General features: G+C 35.4%; 1 protein-coding gene across 1 annotated transcript in view; it reads right to left on the bottom strand.

Annotated features, from left to right (window-relative positions):
• Positions 1 to 2,031: 2,031 nt before the first annotated feature.
• The window catches only part of SUSD1 (sushi domain containing 1), a 43,648-nt gene continuing 32,570 nt past the window's right edge, over positions 2,032 to 13,109 (bottom strand). The window contains exons 12-16 of the mRNA XM_068177252.1: positions 13,006 to 13,099; positions 11,677 to 11,932; positions 8,034 to 8,073; positions 5,849 to 5,942; positions 2,032 to 3,120 (exon numbers count right to left, since the gene is read on the bottom strand). Of these exons, the coding sequence (XP_068033353.1) occupies positions 2,982 to 3,120; positions 5,849 to 5,942; positions 8,034 to 8,073; positions 11,677 to 11,932; positions 13,006 to 13,099 (623 nt within the window). The 3' untranslated portion in view covers positions 2,032 to 2,981. The remainder of the gene's footprint in view (positions 3,121 to 5,848; positions 5,943 to 8,033; positions 8,074 to 11,676; positions 11,933 to 13,005; positions 13,100 to 13,109) is intronic.

Genomic DNA, 13,109 nt, shown 5'->3' with positions numbered 1-13,109 from the left:
ACTTTACACTGGACTGCAGGGAGAAGGGAGGGATGGAGGGAATGGCTGTAAGGTGTTTCATTTCCATGGACTTGTGGGCTTAAAACCATGAGACCAGCTCACTTATCTGGCCCTGTTTGTACAACTGATTGAAAATATAAATACTGAAACAAACAAGCCTGGCTGACTTCTGGCTGTCTTTATCATGCCAACAACAAAGAAATTTCACCAAAAGGTTTAAAGGACCCATTAGTGATATGTAGTAGAAAATGTATTTTCCAATAAAACCTTTTTCATTTGATATACCATCACAATTACTTGTATAAGTGCTGTATTTTTACAGTATCCTGTGTTACTTCACAATTATAAAATAAAATAGAAAAAATAGTTTCACTTAAGCTTACAAGACTTGTTTATCCAGGACTAACAATTTCCCATTTCCTATAAAGAGGATTAAAACACTCCGCATATAGTGCAGACATTGGTATAGATCTAAACCAATGAGTTTCTCAATATAGCACATTTCAATATAGCACCATGAAGTGGTACAGATCAGCAGTAAAAATAGAGTAGATTCAGTTCAACTAACCTTACTTGGCCTGGGTGTGGAAAACCTATCCAAGGAAACAGAGAAAAAATTGGAAAAAAAAAGACAAATTTCAGTGTTAACTGAAGGTACTAGAAATGTCTCTAGAATCACTAGAGATGTCTCTAGAATTTCTGGAAACATGAGAGTGTGGTTATGACACTGCAATTTGTTCAGCAGAAAAGCTTGGGAGCAATAGAGCAAGGGTCTAACAAAAAAACTGTAAACATTTGCATATCGATCTGAGGATGGCAAGGTTAAACTAGTTCTCTATTCTTTCTACATTTAATTGAAACAGATATAGGTGGAAGAAAGATAAGTACACATGAAGTGGTAAGTAATAAGATAAACACAGATGAAAATGGCTCACAGCCAGAGGTAGGTCTGCCAAGAGTGACAAGAGAGACAGAGGGAATGAGGGAAACTTGCAGAACTGTAGCTGTTGTGGAAAATTGAAGATGACAGAGTCTTGCCTCATCTCTTCTCCCGTATTAGTCCATTCCAGGGTTTCAAGAAGCTGCACTGTGTGGAGATGACCAAATCAATCATTAAATATGTTATCTAACTACCAGCAGAAGTATGGATGTTTTTTAAGGAAAAAACCTTGCTCTGAAAACTTTATTTTATGAAAAAGCAACTTAGGTAAATAAGAGGCACACAGAAAAGAAATAACCTGCTGAAGGATTACACAAAGACCTCCAGTTTTCCAATTATACCCACTGACAAGATGGACTTTATAGTCCTGATCAAGTATAGCATACTGCAACTCTGGTGGTCTCAGTAAAGTGTAAAAAGAAGTTCAGTTTTTTCACAAAGAATGGCACATCTGCCTCTCTAAGTAATTTCCAGCCTCTCTAGCTCTCCCTTACACAGGAACATCTGCTCATGAACTCTCTCTAAGGACCAGAACAGCAGGAGACTGAATCAGAACGAAGTGGTGGAGTTCATACTCTATACCAAACCTTGCAATCTATTCTACTAAAAAAGGGAATTAGGCATGGAATGTGTGAGAATGAATTTCACACGAGAAACTGAAAAATTAAGGCATGGTTTCCCAGTATGAACAGTTCTTCCTCAATTAGCAACAAAAAATGCTATCAACTTTTAATCCCTAATGTAGACAAAGGTGTTACTTAGCTATTAGCTAGTAACTTGGAGGACAGCTCTGGAAATGCTGGATAACAGAAATGGTATCTGCCCAGACCTGGAAAAAGCACTCTCAGCTGGATGCAGCAATTGAAAACTCTTTTTTGGCTGTAACTCCTCTTTGCTTCTAACCATGAAATCTGCTGTTGCACTTTAAACCCAAAAAGACCCTAATTACATGTCACAGAGAGACAGAACATCCAAGAGCAGTAGGCATCACATTCTTAGCAATTCAGAAACTTAAGAATTCTAAAAATGTGTAGCATATCTTTAAAGTGGTAAAACATGAAACATAACTTAAGAAAAAAAAATCACAAAACCAAAACTCCTGCTTTTTTATTTCATCAGTTGACATCTTTTTTGCTAACATATAACAAAGAAACATCTGAAGAAGAACGGAAATAATCAAAGCTACTTGATTCTTTCTTACAGAAGAAAAAAATGTATTATCTGGGAGTATGCCATAGGAAATTGGTTAATTGTACTTTATTAAGTGACTCTAACCAGATGTTACACACCAGCCAATTAACTAAACAATGATTTAATGGCTTTACTCAGCTGTAATAATAGAACAGAGATTAACAAAACTGCACTTAACACAGGAAAGTCCTGCCTTAAATTAGTTTCACATGCCATTGAAGCAAGCAGCTTTTGAGCAAACTGCATTTTTATAGATTGGTATATTATTTGCAATTACTGCTAATTGCTATGAGCAATGATTGCAATATCTCTGGAACACATCAGTTGCTGACAGCACTTGAATGTGGCAACTTCATGGCTAACAAGTGTACATGTTAGTGGTGTATCATTACTTGTAAGTGACTGACAGAAGTGTTCTACCTTTATAATTGGAAATACAATAGGCACTTTATCTCGCATAAGGATAGGTTTGTATTTTTGTTCATAATAGGCCAGTTTATGTGTGCAAAGGTATCTAAAGTAGCAGTTAATCCTCAGTCTCAGCTGGATCAGAGGATTATTCAATGTAATCAAGTACAATACAAGTACTCATCAGGCACTCATGCAGCTGGAATAGCTGAAAGACTGTGACCAACACATGGGATGCATGATAACCTGCTTGTGAAGGAAGGTTCTCCTTTACACACCACACAATCTGGAATAAGGCAAGACAATGAACATCTCACTCCAGTGACAAGCACATTTAAACTGACGGTGCTGTAGTACATTTGTGACGTGAAGATACCAGACACATGCTGGCTTTGAAAGAAGAGCATGTTTTTTTTCTATGCTGACTTCAGGGAATAAACCATCAGAGAAGAGAGACACTTTCAGTCTCTAGGAATGATGATGCAATTCCGGCTTGTGCCATGTCTACTGTGGTAGATAAATGTACAGCCTCACAGGCTACAGCAGCAGGTGGGGGGTGCATTGAGCTGTGGAGACAAGAGCTGGAGAGAGAAAAAAGTTCTGGTTAAAAAAAAAAAATCTTACAAATGATTCAAGGCTCAAACACAGACCTGACAGGGAACTTGTATCGCTTATATTTATCAGATATATGGCAATGCTTCTGAAGGTTTTTGAAGACGCACGGTGCTGCTACAAATCCTGATCACTACAGCCAGTGTGAGATGGGTAGGAAGCATTCTCACAGGTTATCAGATGATTACATGACCAGTGTTAACCTTGGCATCAACAACACTGATGCCCAGTGCAGATCTTCAGAAATCTGGAGCTGTGGCACTGTCTTATGCATATGAATGGGCATCACATACAGAAGAAAGCAAAGAATGGAGTAAGGTATATGAATGAAGAGTGACTTTAATAATGACAACTATGGGCTAATGCACTTTTTAAAATGAAAAGTATAAAATCTGAGGACATCAGAAGTCAGACTTCACTTTGTGAATGCAGTTCCACACTTTTACTTATCGAGGAACAGTTGGAACTGCTGTCAGCAAACACACTAGCTGGAATTCACACCCTGACCCATTGTGGAAACATAATTCCTGAGACAGCAGACATGTGGCAAGCTGGTGAGCACTTGAATACAGTGACTCTTTGTGACAGAATCTTACAGGGACCCCAAGAAATAATCCAAGACCATTCACCTGACACCATGGCAAGATCGGCTATAGCTATTTTATTACTGACAAGTTTGTTAAACCTCCTCTTGCAGACCACCCAGAAGCTGCACTCACAGCAATTTGTTCCCATTCCTCCTTCTCCTACAGCTCAGAAGCACATGGGTACATGTACATGTACGACTGGCACTACCAACAGGGGAAAGTTGATCTTTATGTAGTAGCATTTTGTATATTTACATATTATGCTTCTTTGCAGAAATTTCTCTGCCAGGCTAAGCAACCTGCCACTAGAATGCCCTGTTTGCATTTAGATTAAATAGATCCCAGATCTCTTTTATTAAATTCCACTCTCTTTTTCTCCTGCTAGACCACATCTGTCTTGGAGTATAATGTCTAAGAGTATAGTGTCTAAAACAGGACCATGGTTTTACAACTGGATAGGAGAGAAGGCTGACTTCATGTGGGTTTTTTTCAAATCACATTCTTATCCAGAAATGCTTTAAGCTGATGGTTAATTATAACTAAAAGCACATTTGTTATTTAAAATATTACAGATACTTCTTTGTGAGCATTGTGAAGGGTCTTATCACAACTGATATCTAGGGTTTCCCTTCTCTGCCTACTGCTGGGATGGGGCAATTTTAATTTCTGTTAATGATTCTGTCTGATATTCCTTAGAAGAGGAGAATGGATTCAAAAATTTCTCTGCACATGGGATTAAGGGCCTAAAAGACACTTGCTGACTTATTAAGTCCTTGTCCCCTACAATACACCACTGTCAAATTTACTCAATGTAATCAGCTCCCTAAGGATTTCATTCTCTCTCACTCCTTTTGAAAGAAGGCTGATGTGGAAGTTCAGGGTCTATCTTCTCTGCACTCTTTCACATGTGGCTCATACTCATACATGATTCTTCCAGTACTGTCTCATACCTCAAATCACTCTCCTATCACTGTGAACCTAATTGATTTGACATAGTTTTGAAAAGTACTAATATCCCTCTGCCACATTTTTGCCAGAGAAACTGAAATAACTGAGAAGCCTTTCACATCATGACAGCCCAGGGAACCCTTTCCTCCTGCAATAAGTCCTCTGTTAGGAGTCAGCTACTTTAGAAATCAAGACAGTAAAAGCCCCTTCTCTCTCAAATATCAAAGCTGACACTGATAAGTTTTCAAAATCCCCAGAAACAACCAAAACTGCAAGCTCAAGTTTACCACTGCATTCTGCTGCTAAGGGAAACCTGAAATCTGTTTGTTTAGTTACTTAAAGAAAAAAATGAGACTATGGAACCTCTAATTCAGAATTTTGATTGCAAGAACTGATTTGAAATTTAGACAACCACAAACAATCCAAATAAACCTACTTTCTTCAGTCCTATATACTACTAATTCCTTCTGTTTCAGAGCACCAAACAAGCAGCTTAACTAATCAATGTTATATTTCATAGTCCCCAGGTTGAAGGCTCCTGATCTTTCAAGGGAAATATATCAGAAGACTATTCTTGTAGATATGCATACTGAAACAACAACAAAGACATAGATTTTAGTGAAGAGGTTTTACATGTATATAGGCATTTACAAGTACATGACTTGCATATTTGTTTTAGCTTTGAAAGGAAGACAGTTATGAAGTTACTGACCCTGCTTGAAGGATCATGAAACATGAATTAATAAATCTCCTAAAAATTGTAAACATGTTTTTATCATAGCCTTTAGGTAAAACAATTATTTTCAGACCTTTTGAACAAATTTGGGAAGCCAAAAAATTAGCTCTGCATATAAACTTCATGTACTTAATTCCCATTAAATCAGAACACTTCTGTAGTAAAGTCCTGGTTCTATTCACTGTCTTAAATCCTTCCTTTATTAAGATAAGCCCTACACATTTCAGATGCTTTGCCAGTAATTGCAAAGATACAGAGGACATCAGCTCAAGCAATGGACAGCATTAGTGGCCACTGAAAGCACCCTTGATTACAGTTTCTAAGCTCCCAAGATGCCTAAACCAAGCAAGTTGCCAAGAAAATCTATCTGAAAAGGAAAAACACATGAAGGAGGACTGCAAGACTGGAGGCAGCAACATCACATACCGTGCCATGGAGAATGACACGAACAATATAAGGCAGACAGCAGCCACTGACCCTAATCCAACAGCAGTCATGTATTGGAGAGTGGGTGATAAATCTGAAAGAAAGTATCAAACAATTCAAACAAACCAATCAAATAGTGCAGCATCAGTCTGCTCATAGCTGAAGTATAGCAACAAAACCCAGATGGTGGACTTATGGCTCAGTGAATGAGAGTAATGGAGCTGACTACCTGGTAGTTACCATCTAGTTGAGGAATAAAGATTAATTAGAGTATTTAAAAAAATTACTATGATGCTCATTTTTGGTAAAAGATATACCTGCCCTTGTAGAACTGTAACACCAGTTTCCATCAGCGAATTATACATCTCTAGCAGAGATGTCAGCCCTCCATAAAAGTTACAGAATTGTCTTCCCTCCATATTGTAGACTGTATATCATGAAAAACCCGTAAACATCATTTAACTTCTTTTGTGGCAGGAAAAAGTGTGCTTTTAATACAGTTTTCTACCATTTTTATGACAATGTTCTATCACACAATGTCTAGCTAGATGGCACCTAAAACAGGGTCATTTGGTTTAGATTATTTTACAGATTTGCCTTCCACACAAGCTGAATTAAGGAATATTTCTCAAATGATTCAGCAAGCCAAAAATAGTCTCAGCATCTCCAGCTGCAGAAGTGCATTAGGGTAAAGGACACTTTGACTATATGTCCATTCAATATAAATGCAAATGGATTTACAGCAAAAGCCAAAGACCTGAGCTGTCCTACTCTGTTCTTGCTATGCTCATTCTTTTAGACTCAAAACAAAATCCACCTTTTTGAAAGACAGTCTTTGATGATGCGGTGCATGTTGATAAATGACAAATTTAGAAAAGAACAGTTTTCTGTTTTTCCAGAGTTATTCTACAGCTATTGCCTAAACAGTCCTAGCAATGGAACCATCAAACCTAAGGAGCCCTTGAAATTAGCAGAGTATCCACAAGGAACTACCTACATTATACTGCAAGTGTGGTGGTAAATGAACTAGGTAGTAAGAGTAATTAAAGAAAGAGTAACTAAAGAAAACTTAGAAATAAACAGAGTTGTCACCAGAAGATCACTTATAGTGATAATTTGATATGGAGGACATGCACCTCAAGCACTCCATGTACCACATGATTTGACATCATTCCAAAGTACTGTCTCACTTCCCAGCACTACTGCCTTTTCTAATTCAAATTTGTGAGATTTTCAACACAGAAGCAGATTTTAGGGCTCATAGGAGACTCCAGAGGTGCTGCTTTCTTTGTCAGGGGAGGCAAATGTCTGCTTTTTGCTGAGACATGAGGTCAGTGAAGAGTAGTTGCAGCTATGGTGGAAGGGAAGGAAATATGATCTCTAGTGGATTCCAAATTCCTCTGAGGTAAACTCATTAATTGGAAGTATTTTAAAATCAAAAAGTAAATCAAAATAAAACCACACTGAGAAATTTACAGGGTTTTTAAATTATGCCACTTATATACTTAAGAAACTATACTTACCAGTATACAAATTAGCCATATTTTTAATTTTTGCACAGTATCTTCTGTTCTTTTTAAGATTGTAAAATTCTTGATGGACCATCTGAACACTCTAAAATAAAAAATATGGCCTCTAAAAGCTAAAATGTATTGCAGCAATGTGTTGCTGGTTTTTGTTATTGTTGGGTTTTTTGTATTTTGTTGTTGTTTTGGGTGGGTTTTTGTTTGTTTTTCTTCTGTTTTTTTTTTTTTTTTTGCATTTTTGTGTTGGTTTTTTAAATATATTTTTAGTTTTAGTTATTGTTGTTGTTCTTTGATTGAATTTTTTAAATCTTTAAGCCAATATAGAACTATCTTAAAATAGGCTTCCAAAATTTCATATTTTCTGTGCTTCAAATCCTTTGTGCACAAAAATTGCTGTAAAGATTTGGATGTGATGCACAGAAATAACAACACTGAAAATCAGGAAAAAACAGGAGAGTCCATTTTAGAATGGATTGCTGAATCCATTGGAATTGAATAGTGAAGAGCAAGGAAAATTTCCTGTCTCTAATATTTTCAATCCTTGAAGTCAACAGATCATGAATGGCAAAAGAAGAAACAGCCATAGCAATTATTAGTTTATGCTGCCAAGCAAAGCCATGACAACTTACACTTTTTTACTGAAGGAAAAATTTACTTACTTTTAATTTGTGCCCAAACAGCACAGGTCTGTGTCCTTACCTAAAAAAGAAAACATAAAAATCACTGTTTCTCATGAGAAAAATTTATTGTTATTAACACTCTCTGAAAGATCAGACATAGAAAAAAATTACTATTGGGAATGGAGTTTGTTATTCCCTTAGTAGCAGCCTCTATATCATCTTAAAAATTATAAATTATAAAAATAAGACTAGACATAGAACTTTGATGAAAGGCTGGCTCTAGCTTTTAGCTCATTATTCTTCCTTTCTTTTTACAACCTTCCATCCATGGAAGGATCTTTGACATTGCTTTGATAAGGGTTCAGAATTTATGAAATGTGAAGATAAGGCTGAATATGCTGTGTTAACTCTCTCCCATGCAGAACATATATGTTAAAATCGAGTATCTGATAGCATATTTTACAAATACTAGATGTAGCATTTTCTTCAATTATGATAACATGCTTGGTGATTTTTAATAACTGTATAGAATACTTACAATTAAAGAAATATTTATCATGGGTCTGCTTTTGCCAGCTTGTTAAACAAGTTTGATTATTTTACAGTAAAGCTTTGGTCTCTGTAGAGCATTTTCCCCCAGCTCTTCATGGTCATAAACACACAAAAAGTTCTATTCTAGGTTCTATTATCTATTGTGTAATTACTGTGAAGTGTATTTTTGTAGTGCTTCCTGCTAAATGACTTTCACAGACTTTCACATAATACATACACAATACATGCATTTTTCATATTGTAGCAAAGTGTATATTATGTTGTTCTGAATAACAGTACATTTGAGAAAGCAGGCTACAGTTTGAAGCATTTGGATAAAAGGATGAAGGCACATTTGTGTGATTAATCTCATTTCTGTGTGTCTGCATGCTGAATTGTGGAATCTCAAGAATTCTTAAACCCATTATTTATAAGGAATTTTCTGGTTAATTAAAAAGACAAAAGACTGACAAGAAAAATCTTCTTAGAAGTGAAAAGATAAAGAAAAGGAGATGGGTGTAGAAACCAAATCAAATGTCAGATTCTGGGGCAGTGGTGTGAGTGCCATCATTTTGAAACAGTTACCTTCATGACACACTCTAGTGTGCAGAAAATCAGATATCTCCTGCCTATCAGGGAAGTTACGGAAGACACATGAATCTCAGAGAAACAAAAAAATAAATGGAAAGTAAAAACGTCACAGCAGACACCCTTTTCAGGACCTTCAAATCTGAACAATGGAAAAATGAACATGATAATAAGTTAGGGATATTCAGCAATAATGTTAATAAAAATAAAAAACAAGCATTGATTTTGCAGCACAATGATACAAATTGCACCATTTTTAGCATGAAAGGAGAAAGAATGGAAACTTAAGGATGCCAGAATATGAAAGGGAGTAATGAGAACATTAGTTAGGAGCCTATTACATCTATTTCTAATTTGTCTGTATTCAAATGGAAATGTGCTAACAAGTAAAAGACGCTTCAGAAATGCTGATTTCACAGGTATTAAGAATTGAGGTCCAAGCAATTTTTTTAAAAAGAAGACTGAGCTCTTGAATCCAAATGCAGTTACTTAAGTAATTGCATTTTAAAAAAGTCTCAAAACCCAACAACCTGCAATTCATAATTCCAATTTTTTTTATCAGCCTTCTAATGCTAGCAATTGCAGAAAATAAAAGGATATGACAACTGAAGATAAAACGGCAGACAACTGAATACTTTTGAACCATCAGTCCAAGTTCCATTTTAAAGAAGCAGAGCTGCAAAGCAAAGCAGTTTGGTACTTGCAGTCTCAGTTATGATTCATAACTATTGCATGTAATTTTGTGTATTTCGTCAACCAAAAAAAGCCATACAGGAAAGCGTACACTAAGGAGCTGATGTATTTTTAAAGGTAGGAAACAAGAGTGACCTCTACAAATAACTGTAATATTAATCCATCAAATCAGTGGCCTAGAAAATACGTCTGCAAATGTCAGCAATGAAAGATCAGGAAATAATCCATAAGAAAGAGAAAAAATAACGTAAGTTAGAATCAGCTTAATAAATGGCTGGCAAAGATGTGTAAGGATCTACTTTGTTCTGTGCAGCAAAAACCTCCACAAAAGTAAAAGAAGCTAAAATACCCCAGTATTAGAAAATACTGAGGGTGAAGAGCTAGGGAAGCCAATGCATAAACCCAAGAATAAATAAACTAAGCCCAAAGATATATTTAGTAGCGCTTAAAGAGGCCAAACTTATATACATTTAACTGATTAACAATCCTGCTCCACAGAGCACATTCTTCTATGAAATTCTATGAATATATATTCTCTGAACACAGTTCATTGTCCAAATTCCAAGATATTTTGGATGTCAATGTTAATAACATTATTCATTAAATGAAATGTCTTCTACTGTCATTTTTCTACTTTTCCCCTCATACAATTAATTAAAAAAATATGACAAACAACAGACTTGTATCAGGATCAGAAACCACTTCATCTCTGCTATAAAAATTTCTCAGACTACTGCTAAATAGTACTGCACAGATTAGTAGATACCAGAATCCTCTTATTACATGCACTTGTTTTATTTCACTGACTTGGAACTGAGGCAGTTACAGGTAAAATGTAAATCCTTTTACTCTAGAAATACATTTTGATAGTAAAATACTACTATGAAAACAGTACTTTAGAATATGCATAAATGAGGACTTTATTCACTATTTCTTAACAGAAGCTGTTTTAATTTACTGAGATTTGTGTGTAGGCTTCCAAAATTGTAGAGAATTATTTATAAGTTACTCATGGATCAGTTTTTGCATGCCTTCTTGCTTTGTGCCGTGCACACAAAGTCCTAAAATCTCTACTTTGGTGGCAAGATGAGGTACTGTTTAGGTGTTTCTTTCTTTATTAGAGTTAGCTTAGATCAGTTTTTTCATTTGGTATTCAGGAACTGTTTTGCACACAAGGCATTATCCCGTCTCATGGGAGAAAATTTTTCTACTGCTAAGACTTATATTATACAAAAAATTTAAAACTGTTGACTCCTGAGATAGATACAACTGAAACACTAGATTATATGCACATTTTAGAAACTTTTTGTTTCTAATTAAAAATACATATTTACTTTAAAATAATAAAAAAATAATTATAAAAATATACTTTTTTTAAATAAGGCTTTCTCAGTGGAGCTGGAACTGACACTCACTGCCTTTTGGAAGATAGCAACATCTGATAAAATATATTTTTCTATGTCATTTGGAGAATTGGGACATTATTATAAAATAATTAATTAAAAATGAAAAAGGGTGAATTCATCATTGCTAAGGAGTGATTTTCAAGTTCTCATACTAATCTCTTTTAGTAAATTCTGGCCCAATACACACACCTTCAATTACTGAGGGCAGGGATGGCCATTCATTTTTAATTATTTTCTGTTGTTTGACTTTTGGCATTCAGAGTTTCTTCACCATTAGAATGACACAAATGCCATTAAGGAATGTTAAGAGATATTCAAAGAGCTTCAGATTTAATTTAATTCTGTCAACTAGGAGATCCTCAAAGTATCATAAAAAATTGAATACTCAGCTAACATTTTCATCTTTTCCCCCAGCAATATTTCATTCAAGAGGCATAAAGAAGAGGTTTTCAAACATCCATTACCTTATTCCACTCACTTATTATTTTCAAAAAAACACAATACTCTCCTCCCAGCTTTAAAGGAGCATTATAAAACTTCCCATAATAATATCTGTCTCCAAGAGCAATTGACATATTATCAGCAACATCCTTCGCCCGAAATTCAGCTGCCACATATCCTTTAATGTCAGTGGTGTTACTAAAGAAAGTTGTAGCATCAAAGGAGTCACAAATAAAAGTGCTTTGCAAATCCAGAGGAAGCACAATCACTTGATAAAGACTAGAGTGAAACAAAAAAAAAAAAAGTAAATATTAGCCCTCATTTCAATGAAATAAGCATCAGATATTCATTAATCCATACTGGTTTTTTTCTGTTTGTAGCCTCTTAACTGTTTTTTATTAACAATGTCCAATACAAATACTTATACTAAAATATTTCTCTGTGTGTGTGTTCCACTTCACAAAATGCACTGCATGCACAGCTTAGAGCTGGGTCTTCTCATCATATTCATGTTATTGTTACATGCTTATTGATATTCAGAAGAACATAAAACTGACATACTTCAGATAATCTCATCCTCCTCCTCACACTGAACTTCACCTATGAAGTAATATACCATTTTCTCCAAAAATTACTTTTAACTTCAAAGAAACAAGACTTTTTCAATTGAAAGGAGGAGAGTAAAGGTACCATTTAAAAAAAATTAACCAAATCTCTCTTCATACCTCTCAAAACAATGTTTAGTCTATCATATTCAACTGCAGAAAAGACTATTCATTAAGGCTGTTACACCAGCCATTCCATGAGATGTTACTAGCTTTCAAGTATTTTCTGCTTCAGTGTAATACTGAGTTACCTTTTCCTTCTGTCACCAACAGCACTCAGTAAGGGGTAAATCCTTTTACTCTAGAAATACATTTTGATAGTAATACACTACTATGAAAACAGGACTTCAGAATATGCATAAATAAGGACATTATTCGCTATTTCTTCTGGCTCTGGGGGGAAAAATGTGCTGCATGAGTTCATTGGAAAAGAAAAATCACATCAGTAGAGGTGTGTTTGTATCCATCAATAAAGATCTACTGTAACCTCACTGTGGATAAAGGGAAAAGTAAAACAAAATCAAACCACAAAGCCAGTCATGAAAGCTCACATTTATCCAAACTAGGATTTTGTTCCAGAAAACAGCAAAAAGCCTGAAGCTAAATATTACTCTGCTAAAGGGAGAGAAACTGTACAGTTTGAGTTTTTCCCATTGCTAAAAAAGTAATCTTGTCACCCAAAACAGTTCGAATCTGTATGTAATATGAATCTGCAGAATGTTCTTTGAAAGGGTGAATAGCACAAACCTGATTGGTCCATTTTGATCTTCTGCTTTCCGGAGTCTGAGCAAAGGTGCAGAACCTTTAAATGCAACAAATTCTACTTCTGGGAAAGGGGGATCTGAAAAGTG

Source organism: Anomalospiza imberbis, chromosome Z (genome assembly GCF_031753505.1).
Source record: "Anomalospiza imberbis isolate Cuckoo-Finch-1a 21T00152 chromosome Z, ASM3175350v1, whole genome shotgun sequence".
Classification (NCBI taxonomy): domain Eukaryota; kingdom Metazoa; phylum Chordata; class Aves; order Passeriformes; family Viduidae; genus Anomalospiza; species Anomalospiza imberbis.
This window is presented reverse-complemented; position numbering and strand designations above follow the sequence as displayed.